Source organism: Pelophylax lessonae, assembly GCF_965119305.1.
Source record: "Pelophylax lessonae genome assembly, chromosome: 2".
NCBI classification, from domain to species: domain Eukaryota; kingdom Metazoa; phylum Chordata; class Amphibia; order Anura; family Ranidae; genus Pelophylax; species Pelophylax lessonae.
In genome coordinates, this window is record NC_138769.1 from 630826673 (window position 1) to 630846802 (window position 20130).

The 20130-nt window shown below is 44.0% G+C and overlaps 1 protein-coding gene across 1 annotated transcript in view; it reads right to left on the bottom strand.

The window, feature by feature from the left end:
- FLT3 (fms related receptor tyrosine kinase 3) overlaps positions 1-20130 on the bottom strand; it is a gene marked incomplete at its 3' end in the record, with an annotated part of 140654 nt that overhangs the window by 43262 nt on the left and 77262 nt on the right. The window contains 6 exon segments of the mRNA XM_082248175.1: positions 846-978; positions 1068-1168; positions 1740-1915; positions 10479-10590; positions 13659-13765; positions 15994-16159. Of these exon segments, the coding sequence (XP_082104301.1) occupies positions 846-978; positions 1068-1168; positions 1740-1915; positions 10479-10590; positions 13659-13765; positions 15994-16159 (795 nt within the window).

Genomic DNA, 20130 nt, shown 5'->3' on the forward strand with positions numbered 1-20130 from the left:
TATAATTTTGTTGGAATTGAAAATTATTTGATGGAATTTTGAATAAATAATTATTTAATTTATTTATAACCAATAAAGTGCCGCGGCCATTTATTTATGCCAAAAAATTAATTTGTGTTTGTTTTTATTTATAGTATTAGTTTAGTTATATTATAGAAAAATACATCCTCCTGGCCCATGGTAAGAGGGCACAAGTAATAGGTGCCCTCGCACATGGGACAGGGGATGTTTAAAAAAAAAAAAAAAAAATTTTGTGTCAGAATTTATTTAATTTATAAGACACTGTCCCTTTAAATGTTAAGCATGGTTTTGGCGGGCTGCACAGCAGCGCGCGCCCCTCTAGAAGGTTCTGACCCAAGGCTTTATTAAGGGGTCGCTGAGGTAATCCCCCTCAGTTAGGAAGTGACTGCCTGGCGAGCTCCCCTCCCCCCCACCCGTCGCTGGCACTTTATGTGGTAGAGTCACCCTTGGATCTAAGGGGGGACTTTGGTGGTTTTAAATATGTTTATTTTCGCTCGAGTTCTGGGACTGAGCGATACAGATTTATGTTTTATAATTTTGTTGGAATTGAAAATTATTTGATGGAATTTTGAATAAATAATTATTTAATTTATTTATAACCAATAAAGTGCCGCGGCCATTTATTTATGCCAAAAAATTAATTTGTGTTTGTTTTTATTTATAGTATTAGTTTAGTTATATTATAGAAAAATACATCCTCCTGGCCCATTGGTAAGCTGCAATATAATAAACATTTGCTTTTGGGTTTAATACCAATTTAATTGACAAATTCTGAGTGATTGCTGCAGATTACTGTTTTGCAGAGTAGATAGCTAGCAACTCACCGATTTCCAGGTTCTCTCTTGGAAATTCCCATTTTATGTCATACTCTAACACAGTGAAATCAATGTAGATGTATTCATTGTCTGAAGGACCAACATACTGGATCATCAGGAGTTGGCTTTCATATTTGTATTTCTTTTTAAGAAAACAAAACAATAATGCATTAGATCAAATACTAGTACAAAAATATTGAATAACAAAATAAAAAAAGGAATATGTGTTACCTTCTTGTACTTGCACAACACCACCATAAATACAATGGTTACAATAGTTAAACAGAGGCCACAAGTTCCACTTGCAATCGAAAAAAGAAAATTATTTTGTTCTACAAAACAAAACAAAAAATGTCAATGTAATACTACTGAGATAATGTTAAGACAGATAAAAGGTGCCTATAGTAATGCAAACAGCTTGCTCTAATAAGCTGGTGACATTTACAATAAAACTGGCTTGGTTTTCCTTCCAATACCCATTTGTGTATCCTTTATTCCAGGCTCAGGAAAACAGTTAAAGGCACAGCCTCCTAACTCTAAACTAACTCTAAAACTCCTAAAATACAAAATGCAACACAGTCACATTTTCTTTACAATGTTTACAGTGAATATTCACCCTAAGGTTTGGTTCAAACTGTCGCGACTTGTCATGCGACTTGAGAGTCACATGACAGGTCGCACCCCATTAATTGCAATGGAACAGTTCTAATCGGTGTGACTGGCTTGGGTACGACCAGCCTGTCTGATTTTTTACATTTGCGTACTGCCAGCAGCTTTAGCCGGGAAGGCCCCCAGCACCCCCACACTACGATTTCTGAATTCTTGTTACAAAGTTATCTAACTGGTAAGCAAACTTAATATGGAAAATTGGCAGATAGAATGATACTGAAGAGGTGAATGTACCTTGGTGATTGTATAATGTCTGAGTGCACGTTATCCCAACAGAATTGTTTGCACAACTGCAGATGATAAATGATCCCCCGTCATTGTCCAGAATCAGGGAGCTAGTGAATTTCCAGGCTTTTGCAGATCTTTGTGGTGATCCATATGTTATTCCCTCTGTTATCACTTCTGTGCAACTTTTAAAAAAAAACAACCTCAGTTGAAATTCAGGCAAATGTGGAATACATAAAATAATGCAGATCTGTGTTCATTAATACATTTTCTAGAAAAATAAAAATAATAATTGTATATATATTTACACTGTATATATATACATATATACACACAGTATCTCACAAAGGACAGTACACTCCTCACATTTTTATAAATATTTTATTATATCTTTTCATGTGACAACACTGAAGAAATGACACTTTGCTACAATGTAAAGTAGTGAGTGTACAGATTGTATAACAGTGTAAATTTTGCTGTCCCCTCAAAATAACAAAATAACTCAACACACAGCCATTAATGTCTAAACCGCTCGCAACAAAAGTGAGTACACCCCTAGGTGAAAATGTCCAAATTGGGCCCAATTAGCCATTTTCCCTCCTCGGTGTCATGTGACTCGTTACAAGGTCTCAGGTGTGAATGGGGAGCAGGTGTGTTAAATTTGCTGTTATCGCTCTCACTCTCTCATACTGGTCACCGGAAATTCAACATGGCACCCCATGGCAAAGAACTCTCTGAAGATATGAAAAAAAGAATTGTTGCTCTACATAAAGATGGCCTAGGCTCTAAGAAGATTGCCAAGACCATGAAACTGAGCTGCAGCATGATGGGCAAGACCATACAGCGGTTTAACAGGACAGGTTCCACTCAGAACAGGCCTCGCCATGGTCGACCAAAGTAGTTGAATACACATGCTCAGCGTCATATCCAGAGGTTGTCTTTGGGAAATAGACATATGAGTGCTGCCAGTATTGCTGCAGAGGTTGAAGGGGTGGGGGGTCAGCCTGTCAGTGCTCAGACCATACGCTGCACACTGCATCAAATTGGTCTGCATGGCTGTCGTCTCAGAAGGAAGCCTCTACTAAAGATGATGCACAAGAAAGCCCGCAAACAGTTTGCTGAAGACAAGTAGACTAAGGACATGGATTACTGGAACCATGTCCTGTGGTTTGATGAGACCAAGATAAACTTATTTGGTTCAAATGGTGTCAAGTGTGTGTGGCGGCAACCAGATGAGGAGTACAAAGACAAGTGTGTCTTGCCTACAGTCAAGCATGGTGGTGGGAGTGTCATGGTCTGGGGCTGCATGAGTGCTGCCGAAACTGGGGAGCTACAGTTCATTGAGGGAACCATGAATGCCATCATGTACTGTGACATATGGAAGCAGAACATGATTCCCTCCCTTCGAAGACTGGGCCAAAGGGTTAGTATTCCATGATAATGACCCCAAACACACCTCCAAGACAACCACTGCCTTGCTAAAGAAGCTGAGGGTAAAGGTGATGGATTGGCCACGCATGTCTCCAGACCTAAACCCTCTTTAGCATCTGTGGGGCATCCTCAAAGGGAAGGTGGAGGAGTGCAAGGTCTCTAACATCCACCAGCTCTGTGATGTCATCATGGAGGAGTGGAAGAGGACTCCAGTGGCAACCTGTGAAGCTCTTGTGAACTCCATGTCCAAGAGGGTTAACGCAGTGCTGGAAAATATTGGTGACGACACAAAATATTGACACTTTGGGCCCAATTTGGACATTTTAACTTGAGTTATTTTGAGGGGACAGCCAATTTACACTGTTATACAAGCGGTACACTCAATACTTTACATTGTAGCAAAGAGTAATTTCTTCAGTGTTGTCACATGAAAAGTGCAAAGTGTGCAAAGCTCACATTGTTTTTTTTGTGGGGGGGGGGGGGGTGGGGTACAAGGTTTTTTAATTTAAAGAGAATTCATATGAGCAACACCGAAAGGGTTGGTGCTTGCGCCTAATTAAATGTTCTTGTCAGATGCAGGTACATGCATCTGTTGATAACTGCACTGAGGTTGGAGAGTCCATACAGAACATCGCTGAACGGACGTGCGAGGTGAGAGCTCCGCCGACCCCGGACTCTATCTGCAGCAATCCTCCAGCAGGGCGCTTTCTACGGGCCTTTCTTCACCCCATCGGGTTCCATCTGACCCCCAGCAGCATCTTGCGACCAAGATTTGCGAGTTTGGGGACATTCTGAAATCGCGGCCTAGTGCCTGACGCGAAGCCGCGGACTTTCCTGCCGCATAGCGCGATCGCGTGCTCGGGACCAGAGGCTGGTGCTGCGGCCGACAGGGTGCTGAGCTGCGGACTTGAGCAGCGCGGGAGCGGAGGCTGACAAGGCGAGGGAGCAGAGGCAGACAAGGAGGACGTGTGTGTGACTGAAGGAGCGAGCGAGTGAGTGAGTGTGAACACCCCCCCCCCCTCCCTAACAAGAGCGGCGGCGAGCGGTGCGAGAACCCCCCCCCCCCCCCAGAGGAAAGAGCGTGGTGTGCGGGCAGCGAGCGGTGTGGTAACCCCCCCCCCCGCAAGGGCGAGCGGGCGGCAGACAGACAGACAGAGAGAGGGCAGGGGGGCAGAGGAGACGCACAATACCTGACCTGACAATTGGCAGGGAGAGGAGCTGAGGGGAGACTGATAGGCAAGTGACAGAGGAGGGAGGCAGGAGCTTAAGCAAGTGTCAGGCTTAAAGGGACACACACAGGACTGGTCACTGAGGTTGAACACTGAGGCTCTGAGAGTACCTGGTGAGTATCCTTGCGACTGGGGAGTATCCTAGCGACTGGTGAGCATCTTGCGACTGGTGAGTGTCCTTGCGACTGGTGAGCATCTTGCGACTGGTGAGTGTCCTTGCGACTGGTGAGCATCTTGCGACTGGTGAGTGTCCTTGCGACTGGTGAGCATCTTGCGACTGGTGAGTGTCCTTGCGACTGGTGAGCATCTTGCGACTGGTGAGTGTCCGTGCGACTGGTGAGTGTCCGTGCGACTGGTGAGTGTCCTTGCGACTGGTGAGTGTCCGTGCGACTGGTGAGTGTCCGTGCGACTGGTGAGTATCCTTGCTACTGGTGAGCGTCTTTGAGACTGGTGAGTGTCCTTGTGACTGGTGAGTGTCCTTGCGACTGGTGAGTGTCCTTGCGACTGGTGAGTGTCCGTGCGACTGGTGAGTGTCCGTGCGACTGGTGAGTATCCTTGCGACTGGTGAGCATCTTTGAGACTGGTGAGTGTCCTTGTGACTGGGGAGTGTCCTTGCGACTGGTGAGTATCTTGCGACTGGTGAGTGTCCGTGCGACTGGTGAGTGTCTGTGCGACTGGGAGTGTCCTTGCGACTGGTTAGTGTCCGTGCGACTGGTGAGTATCCTTGCGACTGGTGAGTGTCCTTGCGACTGAGTGTGGTGCGACTGACTGGGCTGTGCAACTGAGTGTTGGGCAACTGAGAGTGATGTGCGACTGACCGGCTGTGCGATTGTGAGTGTGGTGCAACTAAATCGGGCTGTGAGACTGTGAGTGTGTGCGACAGGAGAGTTGTGCAACTGACCGGGTGGTGCGACTGGGAGTGTCGTGAGACTGACCGGGCTGTGAGATTGTGAGTGTTGTGCAACTGAGCGTCAAGTGAGTGAAGCGGAATACCACAGGGTGAGAAGGTAGCGTTAGGAAGCCAGGAAATAGCCACATAGGATAGACTTAAATCGCTGAATCCCCATTAGATTAGATAGTAGGTACAATGCCCGGCGGGTGTGGAGATGCGACTCGGTGTACATCTTGTGATATGTATGCGTTCCTCGGACATGTGATCGAGGGCGAATACGAATGCGCAAAATGTAAGCAAGTTGCTTCCCTGGAAGCTCAGGTCCTGAATCTAGGGAAGCGGCTGGCAACACTGAGACGAATGTCCATACCGGAGGAGAGCCAGGATCGTACCAGTCAGGTGCAGACAGGGGTCTGCACAGAGGTGGGCGGAGTATTGGAGGTGCAGGCATCAGAGCAGTTTAGAGGGGTGACAGTTAGGAGGGGTAGAAGGGAACAAGGCAAGGAGGCTGATCCTGGGCTGGAGCACCCCAATAGATACGCCCCGTTGTGTGATGTTGGGGAAACCAGTCAAGGACCAGCATTGCTGGAGCAGAGTGACGCCCCTAGCAGCCAGGGGAAGAACTCCTCCAGTGAGGCTGGGAGAAAGGGAAAGGAAAGACAGGTGCTGGTGGTAGGGGACTCAATTATTAGAAGGACAGACAGTGTAATCTGTGACAAAGACCGTGTGTGCCGAACAGTCTGTTGTTTGCCGGGCGCTCGGGTTCGGCACATTGCGGATCGGATGGACAGATTATTGGGTGGGGCTGGGGAAGACCCAGCTGTCATGGTACACGTGGGTACCAATGACATAGGCAGAGGAAGACGGAGAGTCCTAAACGATTTCAGGGACTTAGGCGCTAAGTTGAGGACTAGGACCTCCAAGGTAGTATTTTCCGAAATACTACCTGTACCTCGAGCCACACCAGAGAGGCAGAGGGAGATTAGGGAAGTTAACGAGTGGCTGAGGAGCTGGTGTAGTAAGGAGGGTTTCGGGTTCCTGGAGAACTGGGCCGACTTCTCAGTCGGTCACCGGCTCTTTGGTAGGGACGGATTGCACCTAAATGGGGTGGGTGCAGCCGTACTGGGTGAGAGGATGGCCAAAAAGTTAGAGGGGCTTTTAAACTAGGGAATGGGGGGGAGGGTACAGATGTAGAATTAGCCAGTGGAAAGCAAGTTTCAGAGGGCAGAAATGGGGGCATTAGCGGTAGGGTGTTCGGAGCTCCTATACCCAGGGTGGGTATGGGGAAAATTCAAGAGAGCAGCCTAAAAACATCAAATGAGGATATTTGTAACCGATCAAAATTAAGAGGTTTGTATACCAATGCCAGAAGCCTGGCCAACAAGATGGGAGAGCTGGAGCTGCTGATGTTTGAGGAGGACTTAGATTTTGTGGGGATAACTGAGACTTGGTTTGACAGCTCTCATGACTGGATGGCGACCATTCAGGGGTATTCCCTTTATCGCAGAGATAGAGAAGGTAAAAAAGGGGGAGGGGTATGTCTGTATATTAAGAACAGCATACAGGTAAATATGAGGGATGATATTAATAATGGAGCTAAGGACGAGGCAGAATCCCTATGGGTAGAGCTTCAAAGGGATGGCACGGCGGGGAAGGTAATATTGGGCGTATGCTATAGGCCCCCCAACCAGAGGGAGGAGGGTGAGGCGGACCTCCTTTTACAGATAGGATTGGCAGCAAGGATGGGAAATGTCATTATAATGGGGGACTTTAATTATCCAGATATAGACTGGGCAGAAGGAACCGCGCACTCAGCCAAGGCTAGGCAGTTCCTAAATGTTTTGCAGGACAATTTCATGGGTCAGATGGTGAATGCACCGACAAGAAACAATGCGGTACTTGACCTACTGATTACCAACGATACAGACCTGATCACGGATATAGAAATACGGGACAACTTGGGAAACAGTGACCATAGGTCAATAAGTTTCAGTATTAATTACAGTAATAGGAAGCAGAGGGGTAATATAAGGACACTGAATTTCAAAAGAGCCAATTTCCCTAAACTGCGCTCACTGCTAGAAAATATCAATTGGGATAGAACCCTGGGAACAAAGAACACGGAGGAAAAATGGGAGTGCTTCAAGAGTATACTAAACAGGGGGATTGACCAGTGCATTCCAAAGGGAAATAAATTTAAAAGAGCAAAAATAAACCCTGGATGGCTAAACTCCAACATAAAAATGCATATTAGTGCTAAGGAAAAGGCCTTCAAAAAATACAAGACTGAGGGCTCATTGGCAGCATTTAAGCACTACAAAGAGTGTAATAAGAAATGTAAAGACGAAATCAGGGCGGCTAAAATAGAACACGAGAGACATATAGCGGAGGAGAGCAAAAAGAACCCCAAGAAGTTTTTTAAGTATATAAACAGTAAGAAAGCGAGACCAGAACACATTGGCCCCATAAAAGATGATAAAGGAAATATGGCCACTGAGGACAGAGAAAAGGCGGAAGTGTTAAATCATTTCTTCTCTTCAGTCTTCACAAAAGAATCGGGGGGCTACACAAACCCAGCTTGTAAGGCCGAACTAAATAATACACCTCAGGAAGTGCCACCATGGCTAACAGAAGATAGACTTAGAGCCAAACTAGAGAAACTTAACATAAATAAATCCCCGGGACCGGATGGCTTGCACCCGAGGGTTCTTAATGAGCTCAGCCAGGTGATCGCCAGACCATTATTCTTGATCTTTAAGGATAGTTTACAGACGGGTATGGTGCCAGCTGATTGGAAAAAAGCCAACGTGGTACCAATATTTAAGAAGGGGCCGAGATATATCCCGGGTAACTATAGGCCGGTCAGCCTAACATCTGTAGTCTGCAAAATTTTGGAGGGGATGTTAAGGGACCACATACAAGACTTTAGTAATGAAAACGGTATTATAAGTAGTAATCAGCATGGATTCATGAAAAATCGTTCGTGCCAAACCAATCTATTAACCTTCTACGATGAAGTGAGCAGCCACCTAGATAAAGGTAAGCCTGTGGATGTGGTGTATCTGGACTTTGCAAAGGCCTTTGACACCGTTCCCCACAAACGATTACTGTACAAACTAAGGAAGGTAGGTATGGACCATAAGGTGAGTAACTGGATAGAGAACTGGCTCCAGGGGAGAGTACAGAGGGTGGTGATTAATGGGGAGTACTCGGATTGGGCGGGTGTGGAAAGTGGGGTCCCCCAGGGTTCTGTCCTGGGACCAATCCTGTTTAATTTGTTCATAAATGATCTAGAGGAGGGGATATCTAGCACAATCTCAGTATTTGCAGATGATACTAAACTAGGCATGCCAATATCTTCTATGCAGGATGTGGAAACCTTGCAAGCAGACCTGAACAAAATAACGGGGTGGGCAACTACATGGCAGATGAGGTTTAATGTTGATAAATGTAAAGTAATGCACTTGGGGGCCAGAAACCAGAAAGCAAGCTACTCACTAGGGGGGGAACCTCTGGGTGAGTCTAGGATGGAAAAGGACTTGGGGGTACTGGTAGACAACAAGCTTGGCAGTGGCATGCAATGCCAAGCCGCCGCAAGCAAAGCCAACAGAATACTGGGATGTATAAAAAAGGGGATTCACTCCAGAAATAAAGAGATTATTCTCCCACTCTACAAGACTCTGGTCCGGCCACATCTGGAGTATGCTGTCCAGTTCTGGGCACCGGTCCTCAGGAAGGATGTGCTGGAACTGGAGAAAGTCCAGAGAAGGGCAACAAAAATAATTAGGGGAATGGAGGACATCAGCTATGAGGAAAGACTACAAGCCCTGAACCTTTTCTCTCTGGAGAAAAGACGATTGAGGGGGGATATGATATCAATGTACAAATACTGTACTGGTGACCCGAGCATAAGGAACAAACTATTCAGAGAAAGGAGATACAATAAGACACGTGGCCACTCACTAAAACTAGAGGAAAGGCGGTTTAACCTTAAAGTGCGTAAGGGGTTCTTCACTGTAAGAACGGTAAGGATGTGGAATTCTCTTCCACAAGCAGTCATATCAGCAGGGAGCATTGATAGTTTCAAAAAACTATTAGATGGACACCTTAAAGACCACAACATACAGGGGTATACAATGTACGGTTAAAAGCAAACACACACACGCATCATAGGTTGAACTGGATGGACTGATGTCTTTTTTCAACCTCACTAACTATGTAACTATGTAACACTCCTTCTTCAGAACACTCCCTCCTTCCTAAGAACTGTTCTCATTACACTGGCAGAAGTATGGCCAAGGAGATTTGTAATGGATTGGGGTCTTATAGGGCACTGAGGGACTAGTTCCCTATCAGTTCCCCTTTACTTTTATTGACAGCGCACCGCAAAGGGTGAATTCATAGTCACTGTTTAGTTAGAGACTTTAGAATTTGCCCATTGCAGTGCACTGTCGATTAGAAGTACAGTGGATCTTATGCCTAGTACACACGGGCCGAATGTCGGACGACATTGTTCGATTCAATAAAAACTGGTCAACATTCAGCCCGTGTGTATGATAGCCGGTCCGACAGAAGCAAGCCTTCCTCCAGCTTCTGTTGGACGAGCATGCTGGAAAACCAGCAGTAGTCCCTATCCCTATCAGCGCTCTTAGCCATTGGCTGGCTGGAGTTTTCTGGCGGGGGAGCTGTCCCCCTGTCAGAACACAATAGCTCAGTGAGGGAGATCGCTGTACTAACATCGGACCAGACCAGAGCTCTTAGTTGTTTTTTTTTTCATTCAACCTTGAATAAAAAAAAAAAAAAATAATAGTGGTGTGTACCAGGCTTAAAAGGGAACTAGTCTTTTGGTTCCCCATCAGGCTCCGCACCCCCCCCCCCCCCCCCAGGTGACAAGTCATTTCTCAAAAATGGGCATTAGGCCAGAATCAGTTATACTACTGACATTGGTGCCAATGCTTGCCTGAAATTTGATAAGTTGAATGTTTGATAAGGGGTGGCTAAGCAAAGACATTCCTGATGGAAAAGAGAGACTGAAGACTCGCTTTATGGACTGATGCAGCTGCATTTCAAGAACTGCTTCTAGACACTTTTGACTTGAATATATTCCCTTGTATGCAAGTCATAAATCACAATGCACCTACCATAGCACTGACTCTCTCCAATATAATATATAATAAATAAATATAATAAACTTACTTATGAAACTCATCATAGCTTCTTAGCCATTTCCAGTTTGACAATGGATAGCCCCATGATTGACATGTAATGTTTTTCATATTGAATATTTTACATTCCACCTCAGGCTTTTCTAGTAAGAATAAAAAAAGTTAATTTACATTTATGTTATGCAATGCTTAATCTAACTTCAGCTTCAACCATACAGAATAGACATAGATCTTGCAAGGACATATATAGACATTAGCTCTTTCTAAAATATGCCTGTATATGTGTGTTTCTGAACTTTGCAACAGAACATGTGCAGACAACCTCTTTATATTTACAGAAGGATGGGTGGGCACAATAGTGTTTTGGCTCCACAAGTCTTGCCATATTGGTTGATTCACCTGGGAGGCACCATCTTCCCCTAAGTTGGGGTATTTTTAAGAGTGCCCCCATAGTAAGCAGCTTGCTATGGGGACATCTGAGCATCGCTCCCGAGCCCCTGCTCTGTTTGTCTATTCACACTCAGAGAGCAGCTCGATCCCGCACCCGCTCTCTCCTCAATGGCTCACTGGCTTTGATTGACAGTAGTGGAAGCTGTTGTCTCAGCATTTGGGGGGGAATGCTGCACATAGAATGCATGAAGGTAAAAAGCCTTGAGCCTTTACAACCACTTTAGGTAAACATTTTCCTGCACAGAATGCACAGGTGTTCCATGAGTCCGTATGCAGGCAGTCCCATTCTGTTGTCTATTGGGATGCACTGAATGGCCCCTACTCCCAATTTGACATCCGTGCGTGTGCATGTCCTTGAACTCCCACCGTCTGCATTCGGGGTCATGCACCTGCACCCATACAGTTGTCAAATTGGGAACTATGTTGGTTCAGCCGCTGCCCCCCAATAGATATGAATGGGATTCCCTAAATGGGGATGCATCCTGTGTGTGCAAACATGGCTTTTGCACTGGTATGAATGAGGCGTAAGAAACTAAGTAGTCTTCTGCTAAAAAAAAGACAGAGTGATCAATTCAGTCTGACTTTTGGTTTGTTTTTAATATTTTTTCTGAGGATAGACCTATGTTTATCCAAAGCATGTTTAAATCCAACTTTATCAACTCATGTGGTCATTGGCAGATGCCATGTTTTTACCAGTTTCCCCAGTTTCCTAAAAATATAATATTGCAGCGCTCACAAATGTCCATAAGGTCCTCAACAACGAAACCTGTGACTGTAGATTCTGGCATGCAGATTGTCTCAAAAGATCATAAAACATCCTCAAAATTAGATCAGTGGGAAACCATAAAGGAAAAAGATAAAAAATCTCATGGTGAAGTGCGTTCAGTGAGATAATGCAACATACATGAGGGGGATTTTATGCATCTGTGATAGGAAATCATAAAATATAGTTCTCTTCACCCTCCACCCCACGTGCAATGCAAACTCACCAGAAATTCACTCCAATAATGCTCCTAACTCATAACAGTAGGTCCTCATGGGTGAAAGCAGGTGAAGGCAAACATAGATGTCACTGAATATAAGCGATGTTAACCACCCATCAGCACTCCTCCTTCCACTCCCACAGTAGGCAGATCAGTGTTAAAAGAAACATTTATTGTAAATAAGGTAAAAGTACCATAATATAAAATCATCGCCACTCACATTCAAAACATACTACAGCTACATGTGGTGAATATCGTCATTACGTCAGCGTAGGTGGCTTCGCCCAACGCGTTTCCAGCCAATGCTATTCTTCTGGGGCCCTAGTCATGTTAAGATTTCCCATCACGGGTGCATAAACCCCCCCTCATGTATTTGCATTATCTCACTGAACGTACTTCACCATGAGATTTTTTATCTTTTTCCTTTATGGTTCCCACGGATCTAATTTGGAGGATGTTTTATGAACTTTGAGACAATCTGCATGCCAGAATCTACAGGCACAGGTTTCGTTGTTGAGGACCTTATGGACATTTGTGAGTGCTGCAATATTCTATTTTTTGTTCTAAGGAGGATTGTTTACCTTTATTGCTAGTAGTGATCGACCGATATTGTTTTTTTATTGCCGATACCGATATTTTGGTCATCGCGTATCGGTAGATATCTGCCAATATTTTCGGACATTTAAAAAAAATTATTTTTTTAATTTTTTATTTTTTTTACAGGTACTCTTGTGGAGGGATATGGGGGTCTAAAAGACCCCAAACCCCTCCTCGGCACTTAAAAGCATTCAAAATGCCAAGTTTGGCTGTTTTGAATGCTGTCATTTTTTTTAATTTGGCGCAGAGTACTCGGAAGTGATGTCATGACATCACTTCTGTGTTTTTACATGGAGACTCGTTTATGTGGCTTTGATCTGGTCTTCGGCGGACGTGCAGGTAGGATGCCCAGGTCTCCCGGTGGGAAGGGAGACCCGGGCGAGCCGCGGAAGGCGGTGGGAGCCAGGGGGCGTCCCCTCCTGCTCCTTGTAATGACTGCCGAGCGGCTTCTCTATCATTACAAGACAGCCGACCATCGGCTATGGACGCCGGTACCAGGGTGATGCCTCTATCTGCAGGCATCACTCTGGTACAGCACATTCCTGAAATATCGGCAATATCTGTAACCTCAGGGGCCGATTCAGATACATCGGGGAAAGTGCATACCCACCCTCGATATATCAGTGTTGCCGATAATCAGTTGATCCCTAATTGCTAGCAACTGAACCCTTTATTGCACTGATCTTTGAGCCACATTTTTTTTCCCCCAGTTTACTGCATGGCTTGTATACTTTTATTATGAGTGCGCTTGGTTATTTATGTATTTCCAACAGCCTTTTGTGCTTTTTAAAATAATTATTATATATGAAGTATTATTTGCTAAAACTGTTATATACTGAATTTGTTGTAACATGATAAAATATTCCCTAAACACATTAGAAGTACCCTTTTTGGTACATGCACCATTAGTTGGGAACAGAACAAGACAGCTGATATCAGCAAACTGCACAGGATGTTTGATACAATGACCTTACCGTAATGGAATCTCCCAATACTTCTTCATACATTCCAATACGGTATTGGCAGATTAATCAGATTCTGTCCAAAAATGCTATGATGGGATAATAATTTCAGAACTCTGTCAGAGGACTGGAACTTATGCTCGTCTTTTTATGTACTTTGTACAGAGCTGCTAAACGTTTTCAAACCGTATTAATGAAGAATAAAAAATGTAAACTCACGGAGTAAATTTACAGTGAAGGTTTTCTTAAGCTGGACATCATCATTTTCTGCATAGAATACAACAGAGTCCCCGGGCTCATAGTTATGGCTGCAATATTGAGATATGCTGAAAAAAAAAAAAAAAAAATCAAAGAAAATAACCACTTGACCACCGAAAGGTTTTACCCCCTTTATGACCAGGACCTTTTTTGCTATTCAGCACTGTTCTACTTTAACTGGCAATTGTGTGGTCATGCAACAATGTACGCAAATTACATTTTTAGAATTTTTTCAGATAGAACTTTCTTTTGGTGGTATTTAATCATCACTGGGTTTTTTTTTTTTTTTTTTTTTTGCAATATGAACGAACAAATTGAAAAAAAAAAGTGTTTTTCTTCTGTTATACAATTTTGCAAATAAATAATCTTTTTCTTTATGAATTTAGACCTAAATGTGTTCTGCTACATTTCCTTGGAAAAAATAACCCGAATCAGTGTAGAGCATTTAGTTAGTGTAAAAGTTATAGTCTACAAACTATGGTATATATATTTAAAAATTGAACAGTCCTGATGTGCTTACACCCTATCTAATTTCCTGAAGTTCTAAAATTCCGGGTCAGCATAAATACCTCCCATATTACCCCTTTTTTTTAAATTAGACAGTCTTATTTAGTAACGGGCATGGCAATTTTTTTAAGTTGTAATTTTTTGTCACAATTATTTGGAAAATTGAGAAATTAAATAAAATGTGTTTTTTTTTTTTTTTAACTTGTTGACTGGTGACAATATGTAAAGAAAAATTAAAATAATTTTGCATTCAATTTTTTTTTAAGATTTTTTTTATTTCTTTTTCACTGGGGGATCAGAGATTTTTTTTACACTGTTATTCCTTATAAGTGTGATGATCACTGCTATAAGCAATAGTTTCAGCTGTCATGAATGGCTTTTTTTCATGACAGCTTACTATTGTGATCTGTGATTGGCTACAACGCTACAGGGTTCCAGGTACCATGTGATAGCATTGGGCCAATCACAGCATCACAATATTAAGCAAGCAGTCATGAATGGAAGCCATTCATGACTGTTTTATTTACATTGTAATCATCTGATCGCTATGATTGGTCATAGATGCAGCTGGGTACACAGAGGTCATGGGATCGTGCCACTGTCTGCACCAGGTCGCCAGTACCAATACGTCACTGAGCCATTAGCTGCTGCCCACTTGCAATAAAAGTACTGTAGGTGACCAGCAAGTAGTTAGCAAAAGGAATAGTCTAGATTTTTTTTTACAGTGGCATGTCAGTCAAAACTGAGAATGTCCCTTCAGCCTATGAGAACTTTAAGCCTGTCCATAGATGGGTAGTTTTTTTCAATCAACCACTGGGCTAATCTAACTAAAAATGGGTTGGAATCTCCTCACTGTGCTATTGTATTCTGACAGCGGGGACTTATCAGTGCTGCAGCCGCTGATCAAATGAAACATTTCCAACACTCCCATTCAACAGAAGTTGATCGTTAGATTGACGTCTGTTGCACAGGAACAACCATAGATGGATGAAAATTCCTCTGGATCCTGCTAAATTTTGATCCGTCTATAGCCAGTTTAACTCTAGATCTAAACCAAGATGGGTGTCTAATATTCGAAGGCTGAAATCTCTGGTATAGGAAATGAGCAGAAACGGCCAACACACCACTGTGAAGGTTCTAACTTGTAACATTTCCTCACTCTATCCGAAACAAAAAAGCTCATTCAATGTTAAAAGAGAACTGTAGCCAAAGCTTTTTGACCAGAATTCTCTTCTGGGTCACAGGAATGTATTTACTTTTATACTCCTGTGACCCAGAATCAGCTAAAGGCCACTGTCTGCTAACATCAATGAGCTGCATTAGGCTGTGGAAGGATCCTGACAATAATGTAGAAAATCATCCAGATACCTGATCGGCAGATGACTCAACCCTTGTTGAGAGCCTAAGCCAAACTCTCCCGCCCCTTCCCCTACCCGGAGCTCTAGAGGAGCAGAGCGGAGAGGGGTGACTGACAGTCACCACTCTCTGCCCAGAGCTGACTGAGAACTGTGCAATCAACGGTCATGTGATCTCTCAGTTCTTTGGCTTTGAGAGATGAGTATATATGTTTGTTTGTTTTTTATTCTGTAACTTCTCCTTTAAGTACCAGTCTCTGCATTAGCTAAACAGAAAGAACAGCTTATATACTGCATGTATGCAACAAATAGGTTCAGGATCAGGAGAAATTAAATGGAAATATTATCCATGGACTATTTTTACAGCCCCCCCCCCCCCTTACCCACATACACATAAACATGAATAGTGCATACTGTAGTACATTAGTGTATACCTTCTTCCATTGTTTTCAGTGACAACACAATTTGAGGGTTTAGACTGATGAATCCAAGTGCATCTTCCAGGGGGAAATGCTTTAAACTCTGCAACAAAACAATGTTCTTCCCGGCTGTGTATGTCCTGCTCCTCACTTGTCACGTCCATGTCAATAACCCCTTTATCTGAAATGGGATCAGAAAAGTACATTGTTACTAACATGGCTGTAGCTTACATTACTGAAGGTGTACCACCATCTCTTCCATTGTGTAGGCTATCATGATTGGATGCAGCTGCTGTTCGGCTGAAAATTTTTCAACAGGCTTCTTTAAAAAAAAAAAAAAAGATTTAACAATCAACTTGAATGGAGCAGGGCCACTCACTAGGCAAATTTTGGCTGGTTCCCCCAGGAAAAAGCTAGAATTCGTGTATGGCCAGCATGATCTCTTTTCTTAAAGTCTGTTGTTTACAGAGTTCAGCAGATCAAGCTAAAGTTTGGATATTCATGTAAATAGGCCAGACAAAGACCACTTTGAAAAAAAAAATAACATCAACACTGAACTCTGGTCAGTTGATAAAAATCCCTTTTGGTAGTTCCCAATTGTAACGGAACTGCGACCCACAACATGCAATTGTGCTTTCGTCAGAATAATGCTTCCTTCGGGCTTGAACATAGATATCAGATATTCTAGCAGCCGTGGGCGTGGTCTCCTGACGGCGAATGACATCAAGCCTCTCGGCTCTCATCGGTGTATACCTGCCCTGTCTCCGCCCAGAAGCCGGGAGATTTTGGACAGTAACCCTGCAGGAATGCCGCAGCATATGTCCAATGCTGCTATTTTAACGCTGGCTTTGATCATATCAAATGTGAGTGTTTTACCTTCTTTTATTCATTAAAGTTTAAACATTTAATGCACTATAGGAGTGTCTATTCATATTTCCCATGGAAACTGAGGGGGATGTGAAGTGAGGAGCTGCCCTATTATTGATCAGGTTTTCCAGTCCTACTGACGGTTTCAGCTCTGGATGCAGTGTCTAGCCCTGGATCATCAGAGTGTGATACTGTCGCTTTTAACCACTTATAATCCAGTGGTCATTTGGATCCATTAAGGGGATAACTTAATCACATCGGGTGTATTTCCCTCCTCTGAAACTTTCAGTCACCCCTCTACCTGTGTATGATTCTCCCTTGGGAACTCTGGTTTCATCTGCTATTCCCTTTGGACCTAATGTGCTATATATGGACTTCCTATCTGGCTACTTTTTTATATTCAAATGTTTTAGATTCTATTTTTTGTGATTAGCGCTGCACTGCTCTGTGTTAATTCTAGCATCACATACAAAACTAGGGGAGAATAGCTTGTATAAGATCTGGAACAACTAACACAAATAGTATTCTACTTTCCCACTAGCAACTAATAGGTGACAGTGATTTAATTAACTTGAGCTAATTAACTAGCAGACTTGCCGTCATCGAGCTCATGAAGTACAAAACACATTATTATAAGTGTAGACACATCCCCACATTAGGCAATAGGTGAGTTAATCAGCACAATCAACAATGTATGGAAGACAGGTGGTTGAGCTGAGGACATTAGCATCTGCCATGAGTCTGACGGTGCAGAGCAGTGCAATGTTGGCAATAGCCAGCTAGGCCTTTAACATGGATCCTAGGCCTAGAGTCCCAGAGTCTGTGTTTCTTGGGGAGATGTGGACTTGATTTCAAAGTAACATTACTCCAAGGGTCCCCTCCAGCATGCACCCCACAAAGAGCAGTGTTCCCTCACAAGCCAGGGCCCATAGTCAATAGGCAAGAGGCTAGCCTGCAGTCCCCTCTAAAAGCCCCTGTCCTGAGCGAGTTTGTCATACCAATATATAGTAAGACTCTGAGGTTCATTTAGTCTAGGGGACATGTAAATTACACAATTACCTATCATAATGTAGCTACTTAACAGGCAGAAGAGGAGCAGGCAGGGGCGTAACTACAGGGGTTGCAGGGGTTGCAATCGCAACTGGGCCCCATGCTCAAGGGGGCCCATGTGGCTCCCCTGTACACCTGAATAGGAGGGGCGGCAGGGGCAGCATGTAGAGAAATCACTGTCCTCCTTTTTTCCTTCTGTAGCTGCAGGAGGAAAATGGAGGAGATTGGTTCCTCTGTACGCTGCCCCCCACCACTTCTCCTATCCAGTTCACTTGTGTTCTGCTGTCTCTGGGCCCCTGTGTGCTCCGCTGGTCCCCCCCTTCTGTGCTGCCCCCCCCCCCTTCAGAATGCTCCCTTCACAATAGAGAACCAGGAAGGGGTCGGTAAATATGTAATTTACAAGCTCCTTCCTTTTCTGAATGGACAGAGTGAGGATCGCAAAGGTCGCACTTGTGACCGGGTCCTGGCATTCCACCACCATGGGGAGGCCCCAAGATGGCAGGAAGGGGGCCCACTGCAGAACTTGTGAAAGGGTCCCGCTGCAGGACCGTAATAAAGGGCCCCGCAACGAGAGTAAAGGGCGCCAGGGGTCCAGGGGGCCCTTCATGGTTTCTTGCACCGAGGCCCTGAAGGTTCTAGTTACGCCTCTGGGAGCAGGTGTGTGTGTGATGTGTGTGCGTGCGTACCCCTAAAGGACTTCTTTTCAGACACAGTCATAACAGACACTCTTGCTGTGGAACTGTTAGCGCTAGTGTTAATTCTGCCCTCCATCCACTCGAGCAGTGTTTCGACCTTTTTTCAGTCAAGGCATCCTTTAAAATTATGGACAGTCTCGAGGCACCCCATTCCAAAATATAAAAAAATATTCTAAAAGTTTTACATAATGCAGCAACATCCACATGTAGGATACTCAGCGTTAGTGGTGATTTATTCTTCCAAAGCAAATACACTTTTGCACACTGGTACTGACTAGTATTCCAATGTTTCTCTTCTCCCTCAATTTCTGTCCATCACTCAGCTAATGTGACCCCAGTACTGAGGAAGAGAGGCAGAGGAGGGTCATACAAGGATGCTGAGTAGGCAACAAACATCCTCCTTATTAACTAATGACATCATTGGCTGTTAGAATGCCAGTGTCTAGAAAGTCATAATGGTGCATAATGAAAACCCGTGGCTTTACGTAACTATAAGGCAGGCTTCATCCACCTTCTGGCTTGTATACAATTTTTGTTATATTTTTAGACATTTTGCCAAGGCACCCCTGAAAAAACCTCAAGGCATAAAAAAGCTGTTCTAGAGGGACATGGATTATAAGAAGAAAAACGTGGATGATTGTGGTGAGTGTACTTTGCTGAAGAGACTGAGCTATCACCACAGGTTGCCTGGAAACTACATTTCCCAGGAGAGGGACATTATATGGGAGGAACTGGTGTAGTTTTCCTGAGCTGAAGGTGGAAGAAGGCTCTCTTCCTGCAGGGAGACCAGTGCTGAGACAGACTGTAACCCACCAAATTACAGCAAGGACAGTGAGCAGGTGATCCCTATCTGAGAGAAGTTGGGGCAGAGCAGATGCTATTCTGGAGATTTGAATTGCAACCTGGACTCTGGGGAGCCTGCCGTGCAGTTAAAGAGCCATACACTGAGGACACCAGCAGGGAGAGCAAGAGAAGCCCCTTTGCCTAGCACTTGGACAGAAAGCCTCTGCGGACTAACTCAAACTCAGAGGACTAGTGAGTGGCCACTGGCCAACCATACACTGCACTTACTAGCAAAGGGACAGATTTGTCTAGGAACACCGTATCATTGCATGGATAAACTCTTAAAGGGACACTACCCTGAGTGCTCCAACGTAAGGTTCTGGGGCCCAACAAGCTGACCAGCAGAAGTTTTTAGCACATATGTACTACTGATTGCTGACTGTTGCTGCAGTGACCACTGGCAACTACTACCATTTGCTGTTGTTTGATTGTTGACTGCTATGTTAAAGCTTTTGATGGTGAAACAATCAAGTTTAACCTTTTGTTACTGATTCATCACTGTATAGTCTTTTCTTATTTACATCTGTTCAATACATTTTGGTGTAACTTTTTGGTGTATACGTATTACTGTGTTTGGGACATACTGTACATATACCTATATGTGCACAGGTGTATGCATCTACATCTTCAGCCCAGCCAGGTTTGTCAGAGATTACAGAACTGTTAGCAGAGTCGTGGCCATATATCAGAGGACCCT